The sequence below is a fragment of the Plodia interpunctella genome, chromosome 5 (genome assembly GCF_027563975.2).
Source record: "Plodia interpunctella isolate USDA-ARS_2022_Savannah chromosome 5, ilPloInte3.2, whole genome shotgun sequence".
NCBI classification, from domain to species: domain Eukaryota; kingdom Metazoa; phylum Arthropoda; class Insecta; order Lepidoptera; family Pyralidae; genus Plodia; species Plodia interpunctella.
Window position 1 is genome coordinate 7086271 of NC_071298.1, and position 26636 is coordinate 7112906.

The window sequence follows — 26636 nt, forward strand, 5'->3', positions numbered from 1 at the left end:
TTCGAACACAAATAACGGCAATATTAATGATTACTGATTGATTAGAATAATTAACTTTTAAAAATTAATCCGTTGGATTTAAAGTTACCGAAATATTAGTCATATTTTTTGCACGACATCAATCAATCTAAACGTTACCTAACTATATATAGCCATAGTTTTTGCACATTGTATTAGCCAATCAACAATATTAAAATTCCAGTGTGGATCGTAAATCGTGCAACGAACTGCGGGCTTACCTGGCGAACATAGCGGAGCAGTGTGGGGCGGCGGCGGCGGGGGAGGAGGCTGCCTTGCCTTCGGTCGTAGTGCTTGACAATCTACAGCACGCCTCAGCTCTAGGGGATGCTTTTGCGGGTCTGCTTCCCCCTGACAATAGGAATATGCCTGTGATTATCGGTGAGTGTGATGCGAAACATTTCTCGGGATGAGCCAAATCGAAAGTGCTAACTACTGAACTGATTGAAGACTAAAAGTAAAAGTTGAAAACACTATCTCACCTCCAAGGCACTAATCCACCACAATCTTCCATTCTTGTAAAACATCTTTGAAGATTGATCTATTTTCTAATAAGATATGAACTTGTACACAGGTACAATGTCCCAGGCTACGTGTAACACAACAAATTTGCAATTGCACCATAACTTCCGGTGGCTGCTCACTGCAAATCACATGGAACCAGTCAAAGGTTTCTTGGCCAGGTAAAAAATTTTTCCTAACTTTACGACCACCACAGACGTTATATATATATATATATATATATATATATATATATATATATATATATATACCTACTATATTTTGTACAAGGACTTTTTCGGTGCCGACTAAGTTAGATTAAGATTTCCTTTCTATTATATCTATAGTAAATATTATAAGTTAGTAGGTATGTGAAAAGCACCTCCTTGGATTGCCAAATGATGTCTATTCGAGCCTCAGTCATGACATACGACATGTGACTAGAAATGAATGAAATTTACCACTTCACCTATCCCTAGATATCTCCGTCGCAAGTTGTTCTCCCTGGAGCTAAGGCTGGGCAGGCGCGAGCCGGTGCTGGCGGCTGTGCTGGAGTGGCTGCCCGGTGTCTGGTCCACCCTTAACTCATTCCTTGAAGCACATTCCTCCAGTGACGTCACGGTGGGGCCGAGACTGTTCCTAGCTTGCCCCATGGACCTAGAAGCCAGTCAGGTATATTAGTTACATGTAAATAAACTATATAAATTAAAGTTATTAACGTAATGTTCCGACGATCTGAATGCAATAATTAAGAAGCGGAGGAGTATGCGCTGGACAGGGATAAATAGCAAAATAGAGACGAAGCCTTTGTCCAGCAGTAGGGTATTATAGGCTAATATAAAAAAGTTTTATACTCAAACAAGATTCCTTTTAGAAAAAAAGCTACTGTAGTAATTATTAACCTTATTCATTTACTTTGAACACAAATTTTATCCACGCCGTGCGTCCCCTTATTGCATAAGACACTGTGCAGACACCCTACCAAACTGTCGTCGCAACAGCATTATACATTGTATTGCATGCATTTATACCGAATTCGCCAAACTTTGGCGGTTTCGGTATAAATTGCTGGTTTTTCATTGCAGTAAATAAAAGCTCTCATACAAATACATGAATGTTCACGCATTCGCGTCGGCAAGTGGCTGAGTTCGGCGACAGTGTGGAGCTGGCATTACAGATCATAATGAAGAACCTAGAACAATAAAGTATTTTCTCAGGCGTGGTTCGCGGACGTTTGGAACTACAGCATCGTGCCGTACGCGTCGGAGGCGGTGCGCGAGGGCATCGCGCTGTACGGCCGGCGCCGGCACGCCGCGCTCGACCCGCTACACCACGTCAAGTCCACGTACCCGTGGCGGGAACCCAACCACTCTCACGTACGTTTCTCTACATATTTATCCAACGATCCCAATGTTGACCTCCGATATAAGAGCCTTCTCCTGCGCTATGGTTCGCCAATTGACAGCTCCCAATTGGCTACTTTCCAACTAGTTAAATCAGATTCCTGTTTGCTTTTACCCATATCAAAATTCTGTCCAAATAATATGATTCATCCTAGTATACCTCTACATTTCTATTTCCTTAATTTCCATTTTATTGCATCTGAAATGTAGTGACTACTTATAAAATTTCAGCACAAGTATCTAAATAACTTTAAAAACTATGATATATATATATATCGTCGTTTTTAAAGTTATTTAGGTACTACCTATAACTGCTCACTTTATTTGTTACAGACTTTGAGAGCAATAACGGTAGAAGATCTGGACATTGAAGAATCAAATCAAGATTCTACCAGCAATAACAACCAAGATCCATTGGTAAGTTAGTCGCATCTATGTGTTCAAATTGAATACATATTATTTAACCTATTTAATAAATAAGAAAAAATAGAAAGTCTACATAGGTATCAAAAATTAATTCAGAATCATAAAATACATAGAAACGTAGAATTCTTCAAGTATTGTTGTACTCATCACAAATATTTTCCTGTATAGCTGAATATGCTGATGCGTCTCCAAGAAGCTGCAAACTACAGCGGAAACCAAAGCCAAGACTCTGACAACGCTAGTATGGACTCGAATCTCACTCACGACAGTTCTATGGGCAACGAGTTATAAAATGGTGAAGAATAACACTTTTGAAATGGTTTCTATTATATTCCAAAACCCGTTTGATCAGCGTCATGTCTAGTTTTTCAATCAATACTTGCAGAGTATTATATGAATTGAGATGGTGCCACGTGCCAGTCAAGCGATTAATTAAAATATCTCAGAAGGTAATGTAAGGAATACCTATGTAATTTGTGTGTTTATCCAAATCTTGTATTTAGTAGTATATTTTCATTCAATCTAGAATTTTATATTTTTCTCTATTTATACTTTTGGTTAGTATTTGTTCAATTGCTTAATCAACTTTTATTTCGTGATAATTCATTAGCTACATTTTTGTCAGGTTATATAAAAATTATAATTTCACATGTTCCTTGGTGAAATGAATGATATACAAAGCCAAATATTTGCCATAAATGTTCGTTATTTATATTTGTTTGCTAAGTGTTATTATAATTTGGAATCTGTTATATTATTTAGTTGCAAAACTATAACGTATTGGTTTATATTTAATCATTAAATAAAAGTGTTGTACATCTCATAGACATACAACTTCTGACTAAATAATAGCTCAAAATTCATTATATAGCAATTTCATAGATCCTAGAATTGAATTGTATTCATGTAATAATTTTGTAAAATATTATGTATGGGATGTACACCACCAATTTAAGGAAGGTTTTTACTCTGCGATATTTGTAGAATCAAATATTATTGGTAAGAGTTTAAAAACCTTTCATTATTCAATTTCGTTGCAAATTTTGTATGTTTTTAACGTGGACGTTAAAAATCTGTACACGTATTCGTAAATAAAAATAAACAACGCCAGTGCCTGGAGCGAACTATTTCCATTTATATGAAGTAATTCAGACGGAATGGACTGTTACTGTTTATAAGAAGCATTGTGGCTTTTACTATTGTTATATTTTTTCAAACTTAGGTTACGGACCGCATTTGTATTATGACATGTATGTAAAATATTATATGAAAGTGTAATTTTTATACCATTTTCATATTAAAACTCATGTACCTAATAAATATATTTTAGATGTAAATAAAATATGTTTAATATAATTTTTTTCTATGCGATTACACTAACTGCTATTATGCCATAAATAGTGTAGTTACTTTTGTATAAAAATGCGTAACATTTTGTTACATGTTTGATATGGATTGACTTGTGTGCATAACAGAAACGTGATATCTACAATCTATGCTTTACTGAAAATGTGAAATAAACATTTGATTATAACATGGTTGTTTACTTATTTGCAACACCTTTCAATAAAAGTATATACCTAAATACAATTATATAATAATTGATTATTAGATATTATTAGTTTCAATCACATGTTTTTGGTGATTTATGGTGAATTGATATTTTTTAATTGATTTGCCATTTTTTATTCTCAGAAAGGAGTCCTGATCAACATACAACGATATCATATATCCATCTCACACCATATTTAGAGATACTCTTATACAACGGCATATTTAGGTAGGTACCAAAGACTTACTATTTCAATGGTTTATACTTAGTAAAAGGTGATGACAGTTAAAAACTCTTCTGAAAAGGAAAGGGCGATCAAGCATTCTCATCATCATTCTTTACTTACAGACAATAATATCAAATAACACATGAGATTATCATTTATTGAGTACATAATAATAAAATATTGAGGCATAGTCACTGAATTACATGGGACATCATGTGAGAGTTAGGGCAATGGAGCAGTTTGGACGGAACCATCAATAAATCTATTTAGGACTAGATTAATTTACCTATTACAATATTCATTGAAGTTTAAAAAGGAACCTTTTGTTACTGTTTAATTTTGCACTTCCATTAAATAAGGCACAACCATTTACAGAAAAGTTTCAGTAAACTTATTTTCCACATATTACAACAGCGTTACATATATAAAAATTACTTTTATATTACAAGTTACAATACTTATACCACTCTTCTGACAGTAATGTTATAGGACATGATTACATACATAATATGACATATTACTTTGTTATGTCCAAAAATATACCCAATACTGGGTTTAATTAGCCATGAGGTAATGATATTAGTAAAATTAAAAGCACACTCAAAGTTCAGCCTCAGCTGCTCCCACAGCATAGTTCAATAAATGAACACCAGTCTAATTTACAATAAAAATAAATGGGGACATTGAGGCCTACCAAGTTTACATGTAACATAATTAAATACAATCTTTCGGAGTATTTTTGGGAAATCTTATTTTTCATCATGATTTTTTCAAACAGCTTATTTTGGTGTAAATCAAAAAGATAAGAGGCATTTTAGAACTAAGTTCTATACTGCTATAATTTAAATTTCGTCAAGAAAGATAATACCATAAAAAAATTAATGACTCAAAACGTGAAATTGAAAATGGCCACAATGGGTAGTTTACACTGCAACTGAAATTTGAGGTAATATTAAAGTATTATAGCGTGCAGGCTCCGACCCTGGATATCAATACATCCCTGTGCACCTCGCGTACCCCTCGTACTTGTCGCACCCCGACTTCGCGTGCGCCGGCCTGCGGCTGCCGCCCGCCAGTTTCCGTGACCGTTCCAGGGTAACCTGTGTTACTTGTTGACATTTTTTTTGTATGTAGCGTAACGTTAAAATATTTAATTGTAACATTAAAGAGTTATAATAATAATAATACACACTTTAAAATGAATATTGTAGCAATAGTATCAGAATGCATAATTAATATATACTAATTATTTATTATCATGGGAATCTTTTGAACAAAAATTTATTCCATATATTATGATAAAACCGTTTAGACAATTTAGTGGTAAATAAATTAAATGTACTTAAGTATCCTTGTCAGGAAACTTAAATATAACTTAGTAATTATTCTATGGAACTCACAAACATTAAAAAAAAATCGAACATCAAGTGTGTAAGTATAATAACATTATCATCAATACTACAAACTAAGTCAATAAATTACTATCTGGCAATGTTACAAGGAACATAGTAACTTATACAATAACATGTATAAATTACAAATTTACCCATCACTAGGCTCTATCCACATGGGATAAAAAAGTGCATACATGTACTTATGCATCAATCACTATGAATGTCAAGGCTTAAATTGGAAAGAGATGGAATTGGTGATTCTGAAAAATCACCAGAATCATCGTCAGTCCGTGAAGACTTCTTTTCACTATTAATTTTAGATTTCTTATTATGTGATGTGTCTGCATCATTTGTTACATGTCCATGAGAATAACTTTTGTCACTTAACAAATCGGTCACATCAGATATTGAAACAGAACTATGTGAGCTTCCAGAGTTAATTGGTTTATCATTCTTAATTTTATTGCTATTTTGGCAAAACTCTCCTTGTACTGACTCTGGCGATTTTAATAACTCTTCAACATTCTTTTTAGGCGTAGTTGATGATGAGAAATCATAACTGTATTCCGCATCAGATTTTACAGATTCTTCAATTAATTTGTTTTCATTCAATTTTGACGACTTTGGACTTTCATTTTTTAAAGATGTAGAGGACATAGTACCGGATGGCATAGAGTCAGGGGTGACGTTATCTTCTGATTTTTTAATTATTTCCATTGGAGTTGGCACAGCTTTCAAAGAATGTGTAAATTTATGTTCGATATTCTCTACAATTGGTACACCTGTAGTATTCAATAGTTTTTCATCAAAGGGAGTGAATGGTTTTAACTCCACATATGATGTTGAATCACTGCTACTGTTGTTACCAAATTTTAAATCAGTTATATAAAATGATGAAAGATTTGCATGTTGCTTACCAAGTAAAAATGTATTCTGTGGCATATTATTTTTAGTATTTTCTGAATTCTCTTTAACAGTTTCAGGCACAATAACATGCTGACTAGGTATGTATTCGGAAGTAGTTTTATCTCTGGCCGAGTCACTTGATGTATCTGTATCAGAATTATCCAATTGTAACCGCAAATGCAATTGATTTTTTTCATCTGAAGAGTTGTCAGACTGTGAATTACATGTTGCACTAGAAGAATCTTCATGTACTATATATGTACAGTTTTGTTCATCTTTGTATGAATTGTCATATTTCTTTTCAGAGGTTTTAATGGTGTTATTTTGATATTTCAATTGACCCATTTGCAAAGCAATCTTTATTAAAGACACAAGAACAGGCTCTTGGTTACAATCACCTTTGCCCAAATTGATTTTTTCTGTCAAAGTTTTCTGACCTTCGTATTTATAGGCTCTCCCTTGTCTGCTCTCAGATTTGTAAACAAACAACGTATTTTTGAGGTTACAAAATTCCAAAAATTCATGAACAATGGAACAACATAATGCACCTTCCGGTAAATTGAGAATATTGTCTAAACTCTCGTTTTGTTTCTTATTTTCACATTCATCTTCAAAGGCAAGAAATATATTGGCGCGGAGTAAAGCTCGAATCTTTGCCAAAGAACCATTTTTTTCTAGAGCTTCTATGACTAAGTCCCTGAGTTCAGTATCCTCGGCTTGCGCCATATCAATTGTTACACAACGATTACCGAAAATTATAATACAGATTGTTTATTTAAAACAATAAATTTTAAACAACTTAATATAAACACAACATCGCACACACAAATTTCGTTCAGCGTATCGGCGTCATGGAACGGAATGCTACACTGCTGACAGTGACAGTTAGTTAACGACATAATGACAATGACATATCATGTATTTTTTTCATCATGGTCATTAAACAAACTAGACATATGTCTAGTTTTAGATTTATATATTTTGGAATATGAAAAATAAATATATAATACGTTTTGGTATATGTATACCAACCTTCACGTGAAAATGATGAAATTGATATTAGTCGTCGACTATAACATACTGTCATTATGTAGCTTATAGTTAGTAAGAAGATAAATGTACCCCTGTCAATTTATATACCGGTACATACCTATACACTATTTTATCTAATAGCCAAATGGACTTAATTTGACGACTACACAGATCATTTAGCTAAATGGTCTGTGGACGACTATCTGTCAACGAAGAGCTAAGTACATAAACCATGGAATTAAAAGTATGTAGGTAGTCTGCAAATACCTACTAATTCCATGTTAAAAACACAAACAGATAGGTTATGTACCTATGTAGGTAGATCCCCATGCAGTGAACATTTTCCTGTTTTTATTACCTGTTATATTTAAGTGCTTTAATTTGATTTGAGTAATTAGGTAGCCAGTATAGTTACATAACACGTAGTTTTTTACATAGACCATTTTGAAAGTGTGTAGGTACAGCTGATTTTTTATTCAAATATATGTATGTTACGAGTATAATTACTTCGTATGAAGTTGTCAACACATCCACCCACACCACACATTTCTGTAATACTTAGTACCTAGGTAGGTACTAAGTTGTAACTCAAAAAGCGCTACATAAATTCCCATACAAATTTAGCCTAAAACGTAGAGTATCTATCTAGATTTTTACTGTTATATCTTTGTGAACGTGCTCGATTACAAGGGGTGAAGGCTTGCGCCGGGAAAATGTGGGAAATTCAGTTCAGTCAGTCGGGTCGAGCCAGCGCGCCGGGACGGTACACCCCGTCTGATCGCGGAGCGGGATTATGAAACTTTCATTCTCTTTTTCAGTCATATCTTGAGAAAAAAAAAAACATAAAATTACAATTTTCGAGTGCCTGTAATGCTATGTTGAACATCGGTAACAAACTGCCATATAATGGAATTGTAAGTGCTGAAATACTAGTGGCGGGAAACGGTTTGATATCTCGCTTGACGTGTTGTGTCTTATGTGTACATAGAGCGAGAGGAGCCGTCTGCCTGCCTCGAGGGCGGCCGACATGCTGGGTTCGCCGTGAATCGATATTTTTGGAACGTTGTGGAGCAGAAACCATGAGGTTCGAAGCTCAATAAAGGTACGACAGGTGATATTATTTATAGTTTCCGTCTGCTCGCCCCCGCCTAACACATTTAATTGCACGTCGGTGACGTAGGTTACACTCGGTCCCATGTTGGCCACCAATGTGAGAGCTCAACTTACTATGGACTGCCGGAATATAATTAATGAAGAAATAATTTTTAAATATAATTCATTAAATTAACAGAGAGTTATTGAAACCCAGTTTAATAAAATTTAGCTTAGGTATACCTAATTAAATTTATTATTGAGTAGGTATTTTTCGTTGTAAATACATTAAAAGTGGTGATAGCTAACCCTCTATAATAAAAAAAGAGAAACATTATACAGGATTTTTTATTGACAAGATTTTTATTTTTGACCTAGGTATGCTTTTTCAAATGAGATGGGTATGTGCTTACGAAAGTAGATGCGAATGCTCGATTATAAAGATCAAACACAAGCATCACACTAAATTTATCTTTTACAGGGTAAACAGAGTGGGAAGCTTTTTTAATATTTTCAGAAATTAAAGTCATTATTAAGTAAAACGGGTGCGGACGTTAACTATCCCGCAAAGCGTTAATTGCAAAGCTAAAAAATAGTACCTATATGTTGGTACGATTAAGTACCTTGTATGTACCTGCATATAGGTACTGTACTACTACCTACTATTTCAATGAGTGACAATGAGAGTAAAGACTTAAAATGAGGTCGTTCTGAAAAAATACCATAACATTTAGTTTTTTTAGGCTCATGCAGAAATATTGAGATAGACGTTTTCTTTTTTGATATTTTCTCGCTACTTTCTTGATACTTAATACATGAAATTCACCGGATTATTCAGTGTAAGTAGAATATGCACGAGCGCGTAAGAAGTTTCCTCCCGAGGGATCCGCTCCAGTCCTTTTTGCGGTGGGTTTCTACATTTGGTTCCGGATTAAAGAGGTGACATGTATAAATGTATGTAACGAAAAACCCCTTTTTGTATAAATTTAAGCAAAGAATAACACAACAAGTTTCGGAATTCATTTATTTAAAATTTTATTCGTTATATTTAGTATATATATTAAAAAAAATATTACTGAAAATATGTAATCCTATTTATAAATCTACCTACATATGGACGCGTTATATTTTGGGTGTATACAGTTCACAGAAAAACATCACCGAAAGCACGTTTCGCAGAAAAAAAATTGGTTTTCTACTACTTGTATTACTGGCTACTTGTACAAGTTTAAATCAAAATAATCGGTAAATTCATTTTGTGCTTGATTAGGTTTAAGAACATGCTTATAACCCTTAAATATCTTGAGATATAAAAAAAGGCGTGACGTGCTTTCGGTGAACAGTATTTCTGTCTGAGGCTCCACACTGGGGTTATTTATTTATTAAAAGTTTATTGCACTTAAAAATAAATTTGATGAATTCGACGATATTAGGTAGATTTTAATTGTTTTTTACTACACCAAATCATCTTCTATTTTCGTGTGATAAATACCAACTCGGCGCGACTGGTGGTCATGTAAAAGTGCAACATTGAGCAAATATTCCAAAACCCGAACACACGTTAGGTGGAGTGTGGTTCCGTGCTCCCAACGGATCACGCCGGATTAGCCCTCTGCCAAACCACCTACATTTTCTGCTGTCGGTGTACACATTTTCTTTTCTAGCCTTGACATTTAAGTAAGCACACATCTCTTCTACTTTATGAAGCGTCTTCATAAATTCAAAAACGAACTTGCCCGTTTACTTAACGTTTTGGTTAAGCTTTAATCCAATACCATACAATCTATCTATCTAGGTACATTTAAATGTAACCTTTAAAATAAAACATAAGTGCACGCTGGCTCCCTAATACATAGTTCATCTAAGTTATTTGTATATCTTCTCAAAATACTAGATGTCTAGTTAGAAAATGGCTAAGTACCTACAATTTCTGATCATAAGCCGCCGTCACACTATTTGCTCTCAACCTAGGAAGTATCTCGTTAGTTCAACTTAAGCGGTGCTACGAAACTACCAACTTTATTACACAAATTCTACGATGAATTAACTCTATGTACTCATGATTTTTAAGAATTACATAATATGAATACATAATGTTTAGCTAGGCAATATTATAAACTCGGGAGGAAAGGGCGTGGATGAGATAAAGATCTAAAAGTATACGACAGAAGTATGAGAACAAGATTTGTAGATACTGAATTGGTGAATAGTAATCGTCGATAAAAATCAATTTTGCCTTCTAATTTTACTTTCCAGATTTCTTTTCATAAGCAACTAACCGAATTATATTCCTACATATTCTTCTCCACATCGTCTTCTCTATCTTCGGCATCCTTAGTTGTCAAACCACTGACCCGCATAAGTATCCCATTTGACTTTAGTCACCAATATCCTACTTTTAGATATTTTTTATGAAAATTATGACTGTTTGTACAGTCATACATAGTTTAGGCGTAATTGCCTCAAGCCAAGCAAAATGTATGTCAATATTTAGACATTTTAATTTATTTGAATCAAATGTATTTTTAATTATTCATATAATCTTTTTATTTAATTTATTTAACTTAATTGACAATTTCATTAATAGTATTTTATTTACTTGAATTTTAATTTTGTTAAACATTTTTTGCGTTCAATTTTAATTTAATTGTATAGATAATTTTATAAAATATTACTACACATTATCATTATTAAAATGAAACCCTAGTAGTAAGATATCGAGATCTTTTAAATGTACTTTTTCCATCATCCACAATGAAATCAAAACTATTAATTTATTAAACTCAATACCAATATAAGGAAGTTTTAACGTTACACGTGTTTCCGTTTTCTAAAAGGGCACTTCGCTTTATCCTTCTAAAACATAATACCTCTATTCTACTTAGTATGAACCGAGCTACATAATATTTCCAAATTGTAATAGTTTTCAGTTGGTGATAGTGGATCAACCGAGCACACCTTGTTTTATTAGCCGTAAGATGTATGTATTTTGCTTTTGTTTCGATGGAGGGGTAAACTTAGTTGTGGCCACTCTATTCCAGCAGTATTTAATGGTTGAGGACTATCGTGAGAGGATGGCTTTATAGCAAGTCTGACTATGATATTGTTAGTACAAAGTGGGTTGAGTAAATGACATAATATCCCGGTATCCGTGCCCAGGGAGTAACTGGTCGATGTGAACAGTTAATAATATGCATCTACGTCACGAAACTTCGACGGTCGGTGGAAACTTGAGATCGCCTGTGCCACTCCGCTTCGGGTAGGGTTGCCAGATGAACAATTTAAATGTACAGAATAAGCATTATTTGCGCTGAAAAAACGCTGATATTTAATTTGAATGAGTTTTAATGTTACAAATTCATAAAATCTTTAGGTTTTTAGAAAACTCAAGATTTTTCCAGGATTTATCCTGAGAAATCCTGAGATGTGGTAACCCTATCTTCTGGTACATTTTGAATAGGGATGGATGAAGCCAACATGGATGTAACTATTTTATTATTTTATGACTTCGTCCAGTTTGAATCTTAGTGCTAAAGTAAATAACTTGCTAACACTAGATGTATCAGAACCAGCATGGATACCTTATCATTGTTAGATCAGAGAGCTATTTCTATGAACATACACTTTTAGAAGGATTACTTCGGATTTACTTAGTTCTCTACTTCTTTGTCACTTACGAGTATGTGGGTTCGGTACATTCAATTTACCTCTTTCACTTACCATTTCATACTTTTTCTGACGCAATCCATCCATCTTTCCAATAGTTTTTCCTCTTTTCCTGATACCTATATCTTACTTGTAAACTTAAACAATAAATTTAAACAACTAAATTAATTAAAGATTGTTAAAACTTCAGTCGTCATAATTAGAGACAGATGAATTATGTTAATTCAAATGACAGGAGTTCAGAACCTCTACTTAATGACCGAACGTTTCCAATCTGGCGGAGAATTTGATATCTTTGCAATCCATCATATTAAAAGGCATTTATCTCGAACTAAAATTATCATAGAATAATTTATTCTTTCATTATATATACTTGTACTTACATACTGTTAAAAAAAATATCAACAATTTTTTTCATACCTTAATTGTAACTTTGCATTATTTTACACAGTAGAGATAGAGAAGTATAGTATGTTTTTATTTTTTCCTTTCTACCATTGCAAACAAGCATAATATAACTTTTTAATAAATAAAAGACAAACTGAAAATATAGAAATCTATTCCGTGTACAGCAACGGTTTCGTGAAACTATATAAAAATATTTTATGATATAAATGCGATTATTTTACAGCCAATAGATAAGGTCACGTCACGAAATACTTTTTGTCATGTGGTTGACTGTTTGTTATTGGAATAACAATATCAACGTGAAACATTTTACATGTTTTAGGCTTTACCTACTTAATGTAATTATTTGATGTCGAACCAAAGTTATAAGTAATTCATATTTATATATTTATCTTTATAGATTTTACAACCGAATTTTCATGCCTACGTTTATTGGTAATATAGCGTTTTGAATGAATCAAATACATGTGCACAATGTATTTGATAATATTATTGTACAATCAAACTTTAATACTTGAGCAAAACTAGCGGTAGAGTATTCACAATTAGTCGTGAAATTTGAAAGTTCCGTCCATCCCACCATTATCTTTACTCGAAGTATATCCCAAGCTATGGAGCACATGGATGTATTGACAACTTGAGCAGACAGATATTCCTACAAGATAGCCAACATCATGTCTTGTTCACATAGATCCTAATTAGACAGTTACTGATTAATTAATCTAATGTAAACAAGGGTTATCTTCCCTAATCCAAAACTTCTTTGAATATAAATTGAGCTGATAATGGCTTCAGATATCTTGACGAGGTAAGGATAGCATCCCATGTAATAAGGAAATTATAATTAGTTTGCAATTATATGATTAAGAAATAAATTATTTATTCTATACAATATGAACCAAAATACGAGTAGTTCCAAATAATGGGATTGTAATGTATTTATTTATGCAGAGTAGCGCCGAAATAGTTTATCTTTATTCTCTCTTACTTATTTCCTCAGCCACAAAGCCATATTGCCTTAATGTTTATTGTCCACTGTGTAATTATTATCCACTATTTGCTTAAATAGGAAATTGATGGTACCTAATTTTGTGCAATAAAGTATTTTTACTGTTTTTTACTTTGCTTTGCATGATTGGATGCATATTAATGTCCTTGACCATAAAAAGCCATTCTTAGCTTGAAGTTCTTACATCTACATTTTTACTCATAGTGCCCGAGGATTGGACATACGGGTTGTCTTGTAATAAGCAAACACTCAAAAGTTCCAAATTTATATAACGAGCCTGTGATTTCAAGTGATAAACCATGATTGACACCAATAAATCAAGTAGAGAGTATGGTTTTAAGTAATTGGCCGCGCACAATAATAGCGGTGGTAGTGGGGCGGCTGGCGGGCGCCGCTCACTGTATCGTGAGGGGGTTATTCTTGGAGACAATCAATACGTTCGTCTGCATATTTAAATCATTGCCGAGGTGAACGGCTCGGCTAGTATCGATGACTTGCATGTCACACTATTATTTTGTTGATTTATGATTTCCGAATAAATTTATAACATTATTTCAAGCTACGAGAATCGTTGGATATCATTCTGGATGGTCTTGCGATTAATATGTTTAAGGTACTTAAATAAAGTAATCATATTCAAGCGTGTATATTAAAAAAATACCATATAATATCTATATGTGAAGAACTGACAAAACATCAGTTCTGTTGAGTTGAGATTCTGGGCCCTCGAATCCCAAGCAAAGAAACATTTTTTTCATAATCAATAAGGGAAAATATATCAATACCAACAATTGTTTAATACCACTCAATTTTCTATCGCAAATGTACGGCGGTCGATGAAATAAATAACATTACATTATACTTGAGGCTTTCCGTCCATGATATATAATTTGAAGAGATGTTGATCAATCGTTTTATTTTGTTTCCTCGGCGTAAAAATGCTGCTATCTGTTAAACAAAAACCTAAGTTTACTACTCGTAAACAACCAATTTTACAACTTTTTATTTTTATTCTTTGACCTACACAAATCTATCTCGAAACATTATTATTTCGAGTATTTTAATAATGTTTTACCAAGCGTCTATTTCTAGATAGGTATTGATGTTATGCATCTACCAGGCGTATATAGATACCGTATTTTCGCTAATATTAGTTCCATTAGTATGTGTAGGGCTTCATTACGCTGAACATTCGTTACATTGTTTAATTGTACTTGTGCTTGGTTGTCGTGTAGGTAATAATCACTTATTATTTATACAAGAGATATCGTATTTGCGAAGCGGATACAATGGCGGGAAATGGGATTTAACCCATCACGCACGTCTATAAACTGACATGATTTGAATTCACACTGAGGGAGCCAAGGGAAACTAATCATGAATAACATAGTAAATGATAATGTAAATTAATATTTAAAGATAAGGAGTGTTTGGAAACTATCGAACAGTATATGTCCCTCGAGTCGACCCTCAAGGGTAATATAGAGGGTAGATTAAATTCATTTCATAAAATTTGCCATTTTGCATTGAGAAAGTAATAACAATATGCATAGACCATTGATTCACAAAACTGACATTTCTTTTGGAAGTTAGGTTTATTAATTTAGTTAATGTACCTATTTTGATTGTGTATTCAATTAGCTAAATTTTAATGTTTTTAGATTAAGTACCTACCTATATAACCTTAGTTTTTACTAAAAATCAAACTTATTCTCCAGTTTTTGGATTAGGATTGAACGTAATTTGTAATTTATTTATATTGTCGGTAAAACATAAATGCAATGGCAAAGTGACTAACAAATGTCAATTGTTGTTACTCCACCTGTGTGTAGGGTATAAAACAAATGTGAGAGCGTTGTAATGACTCAGTCTTAGTTCAGGCGCCGTGCGGAGCGGTCGTGTTCCTTTGTAATTATAAGTGACAGTTGATGAGTTTATATGGTTGTATTCGTTTAATCTTATTCTATATGATGATATGACAAGTGGCTGTATGGCAAGTAAGCTTACTGTTCTGTAATTATGACTATCCATGTAATTAGACAGTTGTTCAAATTTCGATTGGTTAGCACGGTCGGACGTCAATTAGTAGACGTAACTGGTTGTGACGTACAGTTCCTGTCAGGTTGGGGCATGGAACTTTTCCATGGGTTATGGGTTTCGGAATATGGTTGATTTGCTCTTGCCGTGATGTATGGGCAACCGCTCCGATTACCTGACAGACCCAGCACAGCCATGTCATTATTATTTTGGTACTTCTCTTCTTTTTCTCTTTCCAATTTCAACATACAAATTACGATATATTTCATAAAATAAATAGTAAACATAAAACGAATCATTCAATGACGAGCTCAGCTATGTTAAAAGTTATTTAAATAGTAACAAATCATGCCATGCATTGTTACTTTCAATCATTTGCGAACCTTAAGCCTAACAAATGTCTGCTTAATACAAGGTGTTTAGCGAGCTCTTACCGTGTCTGGCTCCTTATGAATAAATATGCATTAGGCCTCCTTGAATAAATACCCAGAGGGTAAACGTGTTCTCGGGATTAAGTGAAGGTAGGCAGGACACCCGGAGGTAAATAGCCCAAGCGAGAGCGGCCTGGTAGCCGGATTATACTGAATAGTCGGTTACTTGTATATAAAACTTATGAAAATGCTCAATCGTAAACTTTTAAAGCATTTTAATGACAAATTTAAAAGGAAAATTTATAAATAAGTATTTTTGATTGATAATATATATATCTAGGTACTCTTAAAATAAAGAGTTATTCTCATATTTCCTTAATTTGTTTTCAATCTTTCCATGATTGTCACTCTTACTAACCAGACAGATAACAAATCGTAGGTACCACCATGTTGATTACCCACTGAGCAACAAGTTTGAGGAACACGGCACGACAGCAGCACGCGACGTCCGACTAGGTGGATTAGATAAAACGTAGTGTAGGCACCAATCTCCTAGTCGAGTGGTATCGCAATACAATTTAGATTAGTATATTGATTGACCATTGCCACCCAAAAAGTTTGTTATATAACAAACTTTTTGGGTGGCTTCACTTTAATGAGCTACAAAAAGAAGTTAATCCAACATTAACCATGGATATAAGGAATTAGTTGTCTTTTACATTTTTTCAAAATTCTCGGAAACCTAGATTTAAAATATAAAAATCTAGAAGGAAGAACACCGATTTCGACGTAAAAATCATAAGAGTTACGTTACGTTACCAACTTGCTACATGTGAGTTATCAAACTACTTACATCTTAAACTCCGGCTTTTACTTATTTCACTTCCTAGTCACGTTTAGACTGAAAAATGTTAGAGCTTCTTATTGCCGGGCGGTATAACAAATCTCACTAAGTATAAATATAGTATAGGAGTCTGTGAAGTTAAAATACTTTACGTTTTTTCTTTAGCCTTATTTTTCAGTCAAATAAGTCATAGTCATAGAGCTTAACATGCAAGCAACATTATAAATTGAGCAACATTATAACAACTTCGTTTGTAAGAAAACTGTTTAAATTATTCATTCGTTTGTATTGTCACCGTTATCATGAATGACCATCATGAATAATAAAAGATATAGTGCGTGTGCGTGTTTGATTTGGCAGACACTTTTTATACGACAATATTATAAATGTGAAAGCGTTCTTATAGCGTAAAGAGTGATCAATGAAGTGAGGTGATTTTTCGTGTTGACTTCGAGAGCTGGAGTGACATAGGTTGCATATAGCCGCGAATGAAGCAGAGGGTAACCATTGTTGGTGAAAAATTTTGATGTTGATAATGATCAGTTCAATGTAATGAAGATACTGACATAACTACTGAAATCCATTTCATATTTGATTTTTGTAGTTTTGTTCAAATACGAATAGTTATACTTATAAGTATCGAATATTGATTATTAATGTGCCAAAAGTAGATTGGGCTAATGGTCACTAGGAAATGATGACGAGGAATTTGTATGCTGTGATTTACATTTATTATCATTGACTAATCTATCCATACAGCTGTGTTATATTTTAGGCATTTCATATACAGGCTTTGTTGCTAATAAAAACATAAAACTTTTGTTATACCAAGTTAGTATTACCGATTGGATATTTGTATGGTTTCAAAATTTAATGACTTTAGTTTAACATAAAGTATGTTTTGCCTACAAGTAAGGTCCGAACCCTTAAGCAATATATCTAATGTCAAAGGTTATTTTATCGAAACTGGATCCCGTGGTACGTGACGATAGAAGCAATCCATCACGGTGTTGCCGTACTTTTGTTATTTATGATAAGGTGTGTGTGTGTTCAATCGATGCAGACATGTTACCTGTTTAACTGTACGAAAATATTATTTAAATATTAGTAGAAGAAGAAGAATCATGGTCAAATAACTATTAGGTTCAGTTGCACCAGACAATTTTGACGTTAATTTAACCTGCACAGAAAAACGTAAACTATATCATTTTGTCTAAACAACGGTGGCGCGCAGGTTGAAGTTGATGTCAAAGGTATATATGAAATCATAGCTTTACATCTCTCTCATCCTCGTGGTACGTGTTTCCGGTTTCATTCAAGAATGTGAAGTTCTGAAAACCAAGGGCAGAACAATAAACTTTAAAATCTTTAAGATTTGGTTGTGATAATATGATCGCCTGCCCAACGTTAAGCCTCTTTGGATACGCTGTTATGTATTGCCTAGCAGATGTCAAGACTTAGGAAGAAGTCCTATTCTAATTCGAGAAGAAGGTGCATGCGATAATAAATGGTAATTCTTCATTTTGAAGTCAAAATCAATTTAAATTAACTGAGATTGTCATCATCATCGATCGAGAGATGTTTTGATATAGTTACGTTTCGGGGTTAAAATATTTTCAATATTGAATGCTCGTCGACTTGACCCATTAACAGAATGGTGTCATGATCGCATGAGGTCAACCTACATCGAAGGGTTGGAGTGAATGGGCTGAAAAATAGTACTAGTCGACACGAGATGTATCGACGACGTATAGCGATATGTTCAGTATGCAATTTAGAAATTACAAAAATACCTATATTTATATAATTCAAGTTGTGTTTAATTTGATTTTTATTATTTTATTTCGATTGAAAAATATTGGTACTGTCCAGAATAAGGTTTTGTACTTAATTAATTATAATATATTTGAGATAGGGCATTTCACTATCTACCTTTTTTGCTAAAGTTTCTACTATGGTACCAACGGAAGTAGCTAAGTGATTTCTCATTTCCAAGATGCTCTGGTGACCTAATTTTGCACATATTTTCTTTCCATTGCAGATTCTTTATTGTTATCTGTGCTCATCCTTATCACACTTTCGCTTATCTTCACCTGCTATGCCACTAACATTGCAGTGGACTGCAATGCAGAGTTGTCTAGAAAAATGTAAATGAGATGTAACGTTGGACTTTGAGAGTAAAAATTGCATAATTCTAGAGCATTATAGAGGTAAATGTCTACTATTATATGTTGTAATGGGCACTTATTTTTCTTTTAACAGTTGAACTTTTTTATTTAAATATTTGTAAATCCGCTTCCAACATAAACGAAGCGAGCCCCTTGTCCTAGTATATAGTAGGTATTTTATTCTCAAATTAATAAAAATATAGAAAGTTTTTTTTTTTCATTTGCTTAAATTTTTACATATTATGTAGGTATATGTATGATATAAATACTAATCTAAATCTAGTGAAACTAATCCTAGTTATCCATGGTTTATATTTGTATCTTTATCGGTATAACGGTATGTAAGTACCCCGAATTACTCCTATGCTTCAATATCCAATCCAAAAAGTCGTAATTTTCATAAGTCTTATTAACCAGTGAAAACTGGCACTTCCCTTGCCTAGTCATTTTATGTTCCAGTAGAATTAATAATGCAAGCGAGGCCTTTGCCCCGAGTTCCACTTCGGAACTACCTATTAAGTGCCTATAATTATTAATTAGGCCATCATTATTGACTTACTACACTTGCCTTTATTGGAAACCGGAGAATTCAATTTAAATGAGCAATGTTGATAAATTTAATAACTGTGCTCTTTGTTTTTTTTTATCGTGATCTTTGACTTCTGCATGGATAGTAAAAATGTGTTTTTACCGGAAGCCATATCTAATATTTTTCATTTAAAATATGAGATATCCCGCCTCCAAGAATAAGATCAATAAAATCCTCCTGTGGCTGACGTTTATTGTAATTGCGAAAGTTTGTATGTATGCATGTTTTTTAGTATTTTAGTATCACGCAAAATCTACTAGACGGATTGTTATTAAATTTGGTACACAGGAAGAATAAAACCTTGAATAACATAACACATATAGTTTTTCACACACTTTTGATCCCGAAACTTCCACGGAAGCGAAGCCGCACGGCTATTATTCAATATTTTAAGGGTTATTTTTAAATGGATCGCATACGTCATAGCCATTAATGAAACTGAAACTCTTGTTCAGATGTGAACAAGAGAGTAAAGTAAAAGTAACAAGTTTATTTCACGGATTAAGCAAAATCAAAATTTCACTGTATTTAGTTTCAGCTTACTGAAGTTAAAAGAGATTTACTTCCAAGTTATGTGCTGGTTATTTGCATCAAAGTTAAGAGTTTCCGACGAGGCTATGAAAGTATTAGTTAGTACTTACTTGAACTGAGATTTAATATCTTAACTACGGTGAGTTAAAACAACTCCGAAATGAAATTAAAATTAAGTCGAACTTTTAATATACAATTACTTATTGAAAGTCAGTCTTATAAAACGTGCACATGAAGTGCAGTTGTACAAAGTTTTGTTCAACTTTTTGTGTACCGTTGGAGGAGTTCATTAGTGAAATCTACAGTTAAATTGAAATGTCACACCGGCGGCTGAAGCCAGGTAGCGGGGTAGCGGGGGGAGATACCTTGTCGAATTCAGCTCATATAACTTCATATTCACAAACTAGTGGATTTGTTCTGTACGTTATATTGCATCCCTTGCATTTTATTACCATTTTTTTAAGAACGAATATTATAGCTCTATACTCGTAAATATAAATAACTAGCTTTTGATCGCGGCTTCGCTTGCCTGAGTTTCACCGTGAAAGCGGAACACACAATTTCCGTATGATTTTTGAAAAAAAAAAAACCTATATTTGAATAGCATTTAACAATATACATACCTAATTTCATCAAAATTGGTGATTTACATGGCAACATTAAGCAGTATATTCTGCGATGTACAGGTTAAGTAAATATCGGCAGCTACGACGTTACGAGCAGCTACGACGCTACGATCGTAGCCGAAACCTCGTAGCACTCGTAGCTTGCCATTGCCAAGCTGAAATTATAGGATATCGTGTGTTTATTTTAAATTGATTTTTAAGAAACTGCTTATTGTAACCGATGGGCTAAATTCCCATCTGTCTCACAGTAAAAATAGTATTTATTTTTACAGCCAAAACGTGCAGTCTTAATTTGGAATATACAGTGATTGTATAAAAACAAGACACTATACGTGTTAGACACTATACAAGTGAGAAAAAAGCAATAGCGGAAAAACAGAATGAAATATAAAATCTAATGGCAAATAAAAACACGCAACCAGCATTTATAGCTGAAACGAAATTAAATATTCAGAGATTTATTTTGAAAGGTCAACCTTATAGATTTGGCGGCGCAGCCCAGAGCTAATATTGTTTTTAGGCTAAAGGGTCGTCTGTGAAAAATGTCTATATTTAAAATGTGCCCTGAAGGGGTTGAGAAATAGAAGTAACATTGACTTTGATAAAAGTTAAATATTTCAATCATTAACAAGCCTTATAATTTATAAACGATGTTGCAATAGAAGTTATTGATATAAAATGACAAAACAAATATGATTAAAGTAAATAATCGGTAGAATAAACATTTTCGTATATGATTGCTGCTGAAATCGTAAAGTAAATTTCAGTTTGATTACGTTCATTCATTCATCAATCAACGCGCTGCAATTTCATCCTTCAATCGGGCATTACTTGATATTTTCAATTGTATTTGCTATTTTATCGTTGCTATCGTTAAAGTCCAATATTTTTTAATATCATACAATAGAGGCTTTGTTGTCTCCGTACAAGTTTACCAGTATCTGTTTTATATATATAATCAGCGAGAATTTACACAATGATACACAACCTTCCAATGAAAATTCGAGCGATCAGAATACCTAACATAAACTTAAATAATATTCAGTAATCTCGCCACAACATGATAACATATCAATTTGGTAACAGAAGCCGTCAAGAGGTATTTCAAAATCATGGTCCACGAATACAAGTTTACAACATTTTAATTAAATTTCTGGGTATTCAAAGGGTCGTTTGGCGTCCTGACTGCTTCACGGTTGGCGAGTTTTGCTGAAAACAGCCGGACAGAATGTGATGAGGCGAGGGCTGCGTTAAATTACAATTATCATGTTTACTGCCTCCGACGACGCGGCCGCGCACATTTTTTATTACCGCATTTGGCCGATTTGATGGCATACCACTACATTTTCTATGATTTGCTACTTTTTGAGTTATGGGTGACTTAACGCGACTGTGGGAATTAATAAAAAGTACAATAAAAGCACTTTTCTAAGATTTGCTTTACTTTTATAATACGCCTAGAAACTGAAGTGAGATTGCGTGATAAATTCGAAAAGTATATGCCTACTTCCCCACTAAAACTGTGATTATGCACATGCAATGTCAAGCGACACAACTCTGTATGAATCTCTCGCGGTAGCAGCGGTAAATTAATTAGCTAGATTTGCTGTTGCCTATATATGGTGCCGTCCACTTTATCAATTGGGCAATAACATTGGACATGATTCTATGTATTTATTTCCTATTGATATTCCATTTTAACATTTTTACTTTTTGAATATTTAGTTTTAGCTTCACGCAATCGTTTTAATTATATAGTTCATTCCAACCTTTATGTTAAACGTTGTATTATGGCACGTGTTCGTGTATTGATAACAAATTAAACGTAAACTTCATTCGCATAATTAAAACACGAAATCTAAACAGAAACAAAATAACCCCGTATTTTCGGAGACCTCCAGCACACTTGTTGTTTTAAAAAGTTTGTTAATTAAAACGGGTTTCGGAAACAAAAAAACGGACTGCTAAAGTCTCGAAAATTAACTACTTTTTCGTTAACTACTAAACTAAAAGAGCATTAGCTACGTGCCTTTTTCTTTCCAACAAACAAAAGCACATATGAACTTTTCTAATTGAGATTAGGGCTATGGGAATGGCAACTTTATTTTATCACAAAGACAGCTAGAAAATTACAGGAACGTTCATTTACCATATACATTATTGTTTCTATATTTATCACTATCTTATATCATTTCATTACTACTAATTCAGGAAACAGAGGTAATTAAAATTGTTATGAAACCACAACATAGATTTGGTTTTCTTCTTCAATTATCGAACTTTCACAAACAAATATTTATTCACGTGCAAAATTAATTAACCATGTTATTTTGTGAAATACCACTTTATACTTACTATTTCGTCTGTATATAAAAATATATTCATACTAATATCCATATCCATACATCAATCTATACTCCAATAATGTGATGTTTTTGTTTGTCTGTCCTTCTTTCACACAGAAAGCTAATGTTTCAAAATAGTTTGGGGTGCTTTATTAATTTTATTTGTGAATCGTTCATATAGTCTCCGGAAAAGCGTTAAAATTTATTTTTTGTGTACTAATAAACCCTTATATCGAAACTCATACGTCGAACAACAAATAACGTATAATGAAGATAGATCTGATTTCACGGAGTATAAATTAATTTTAACGACCAGGAAAAAGAGTTCCCCTCGGTCCTGAAACATGAGCTACTTATGTTAGTATTTTACAGCTTTGGGGTCAACCGGCGATATTTCGTGAGTGAGGAGGCTCGCCAACAAATGAGCCCATAATTCATGTTCTTCTGACCCATCTTTTTACCCTCATATAAACAAAATCCCCTCAGTTTTTCCTTACATTCTAAGGGTGAATTATTTTTAAGGTTTACCGCTGCGCTCGGTTTAACACGCGGACCATTGTTTGGGATGGCATTACATTCCCTCTTATTATAAATGATTGCCTCGTCATTTTTCTACAGGTAGTAGGATAGACAACGTCTAATATTCTTTGCCTATCTGATTCTAAATAGTATTTAAAAGTTACTTTTCCTTATTTCCTTAACATTGTTTTATCAGAATATATTTCTATACTTCCTTGTACTAAGCAGGTAAATAGGTGTGCGCCTCACCTAATGGTAAGTAGTCACCGCAGAATATGGCCCTCTGAAACATCAAGAGTATTTTTGCACGTTTGAAGAACTCCAGGTTGGAGTCTACAGGAAAAACCAAGGCATTATTATACACATTACATTTTTATCAGGCATTTCTGACTCATCAATCACATCATCTTCGCTCGGAAGTCGATTTCATATTTAATGTACAATAAATCCAATTAAAAATACATTACCCAGTAGTTATTATTATGGACTCTACTAAAATAAGGTGAGACTGAAGAAATTATATAATAAATATCGTTTCTTGTGTTACGGCACAAAGAATCTACGACAAAGGAATGACAACTCGAACTTTGAAACGTGTTTGCGAAAAAAGTGCAATTAAATATTTTAATAAAAAATAAAAGCTAGTATTTTCCATTAAAATATTTAGTCCGGCACTTCGGTTAGATATTTTCTTGTTCAATTATTGATTTCCTGGTTACTATGCTGATTTTGTGGCAAAAAGAATTTTCGTATAAAAAATATATCAATCACGAAGCCCTATGTATGGATATAGGAATTCGTTGTTGATATATTTTTCATTGTCAGCCAATGAATTTAGTACTATTGCGCGAAAGACATAAGCGCGAAAGCCACATGCGCGAAAATTTGCACGAAAGACATTTCCGCGCAAGACAGCCATTGGGGTGTGATCACCAGTAGCTGTGACTCTCGTAACTAGGGCTTTCCAAGCAATGCGATTTTGTGCCTGCATTAAGGCCTGATGGACTTTGCTGCATGTAGAAGTTCTTATCATATCCTACTAAATAATATATATTTTTTGTTACATGTTTTAAAATACTTCCTCTGTCTTTCAATCATAAAATATCGAGACATAAAAGCCACTATCGCTCTCTCTCTCTGTCTCTCTTCTCGTCGTTTTCCTACATATTTTCTCCACTTCGCCTTTTTTCGACATTCTTAATTGTCAGACCATTGACAATTATCTTATGGATAATATATAAGCCCGCATTTCTTGCTGCCATGGCCAGGCTGGAGCGGCATAGCCAGACATTAATTCCCTATTTAATTCAGTTTAGTTTAGTTTACGCATGAGGTGACAGTACATATAATAAGTATATACCAAATATATACTATACTAAATATGTAATGTATAAACGAACACATTGCCAGTCTGTTCCAATTAGCTAAAAGGACAGATATTTAAATAAAGTTATTTGTTCGAGGCACGTTTACGACACACTAACGCAATCAATTCCCGATTCCCGGCACCAGAGAGGAGACAAAGCAATCGGCCTGATTGTTACAGTGTATTCCCGTTAGCACCACTGATTAAAATCAGTGGTGCTAACGGTAATACACTGCTAAAACATAGGTTACAAGCCATGAAAGCTGTGTTATATTTTTATGTATTTGGTCTCTCCAAAACGGCTTTTACGACTCGATTGTTTCACGTCAAATGTATTCATATCATTATTAAGTTAAAAATAACTGCACCAGGAAGGTCCACTTTATGTAACTTAACAAACATTTATCAATCTTAATTACATATTTAATTAGTTTTACGCTATTACCTCGGGCTTTTGGCACAAATGAAACTGTACTGTGTCTTATTAACATCACCATTATCATATAAATTTCATCAGTGCTGGTAAATGTTTAGAACGAAGGACATTATGTTAGTATGTTAGTTAGATATGTTAATGTTATAGTAGTTATGTTAGATATGTTAAACTTCATAGGCCTAACAAAAACACGATCTAACACCAGAACTACACTATTGGCTATGATCATGTTGAATCAAAGAGTGTGTTGCACGTAAACGTCAAAGTTGATGAACTTTGACGTCAACTTTAAGGTACGACATTTTGTCTAAACGTCAGCGGTGCGCCGATTAAAAACAACGTCAAATTTGACAGAGACATGGATTTAGTAAGTACTTCCGGAGTACCTACTAATTCCATGCTCTGCTGTACACTGCTGGTTTTGAATTGTGTTGATCAATGTATCAATGCACCTCGATTTATAATGTCGTTATGTCACAAGAGGAACAAACTAGTGCAACCCATCACTATCACTCATATTGAATTCTCTTTTTAAAACAAATCCTTTATTCAATAACTTGCAATAAATCTTTTATTTTTTATTCAACTTTCGGTTCTTTTTTACGTATAAAATTTACCAAAAATTAAATTATAAGGTATTTTGTATTTTACAAGAAAAAACATTACAACACTTTTCGACCAAGGGTTTTAATTTATACGATATGAAATATTGTCGCGTGACGTCATTCGTAAAAGAGGTCATTGCTTGCTACGTTATTACTTATTCCTATGTAGTACTTACTATTTATTAAACTATGCCTAAGGTCTCTAGAGACTTATAATGTTGTCTTTTAAGTTAATAACTAGATGTGACTGAAGAGGTATAATTATGAAGAAATTATTTTATGTTTAGTCTAGTCTATTGTGTGTTTTTATTCATTTTATTTAAAAAAACAACAATAAAAATATTTTATTGCAAGCGTTTTCCCGCGGCATCTCTCCAGTGCAAATTTTGATTTTATTTTCCTGAAAGTAGCTTTTATATACAGAAAGCAATACAGATAATACAGAGATTAAGCTTATATCTGATTGTAGCTACTGAGACAAACCAACTCTTCATAGGTTTTTCTTAAGAAAAATACATATTATTTGGTATTTGTTTGATCTATCATTTTGGTAGTTGAGTCTCTGA

At 33.4% G+C, this 26636-nt stretch overlaps 3 protein-coding genes across 12 annotated transcripts in view; 2 read left to right on the forward strand and 1 right to left on the reverse strand.

Annotated features, from left to right (window-relative positions):
- sick (sickie) overlaps positions 1–3882 on the forward strand; it is a 165517-nt gene extending 161635 nt beyond the window's left edge. For all 9 annotated transcript variants that reach the window (XM_053745550.1, XM_053745543.1, XM_053745545.1 and 6 more), the window contains 6 exons: positions 203–399; positions 593–701; positions 999–1191; positions 1737–1895; positions 2256–2339; positions 2517–3882. In XM_053745550.1, the coding sequence (XP_053601525.1) occupies positions 203–399; positions 593–701; positions 999–1191; positions 1737–1895; positions 2256–2339; positions 2517–2639 (865 nt within the window). In that variant the 3' untranslated portion in view covers positions 2640–3882. The remainder of the gene's footprint in view (positions 1–202; positions 400–592; positions 702–998; positions 1192–1736; positions 1896–2255; positions 2340–2516) is intronic.
- A 380-nt stretch (positions 3883–4262) lies between these two features.
- Positions 4263–7287, reverse strand: LOC128670133 (centrosomal protein 43-like). Its single transcript, XM_053745554.1, has one exon. It carries the CDS (start codon positions 7150–7152, stop codon positions 5728–5730), a length of 1425 nt encoding a protein of 474 aa, XP_053601529.1. The 5' UTR covers positions 7153–7287; the 3' UTR covers positions 4263–5727.
- A 918-nt stretch (positions 7288–8205) lies between these two features.
- Positions 8206–26636, forward strand: part of GABA-B-R1 (metabotropic GABA-B receptor subtype 1) — a 125222-nt gene continuing 106791 nt past the window's right edge. For both annotated transcript variants that reach the window (XM_053745262.1, XM_053745261.1), the window contains exon 1: positions 8206–8560. The gene's annotated coding sequence lies outside the window, so the exon portion shown is untranslated. The remainder of the gene's footprint in view (positions 8561–26636) is intronic.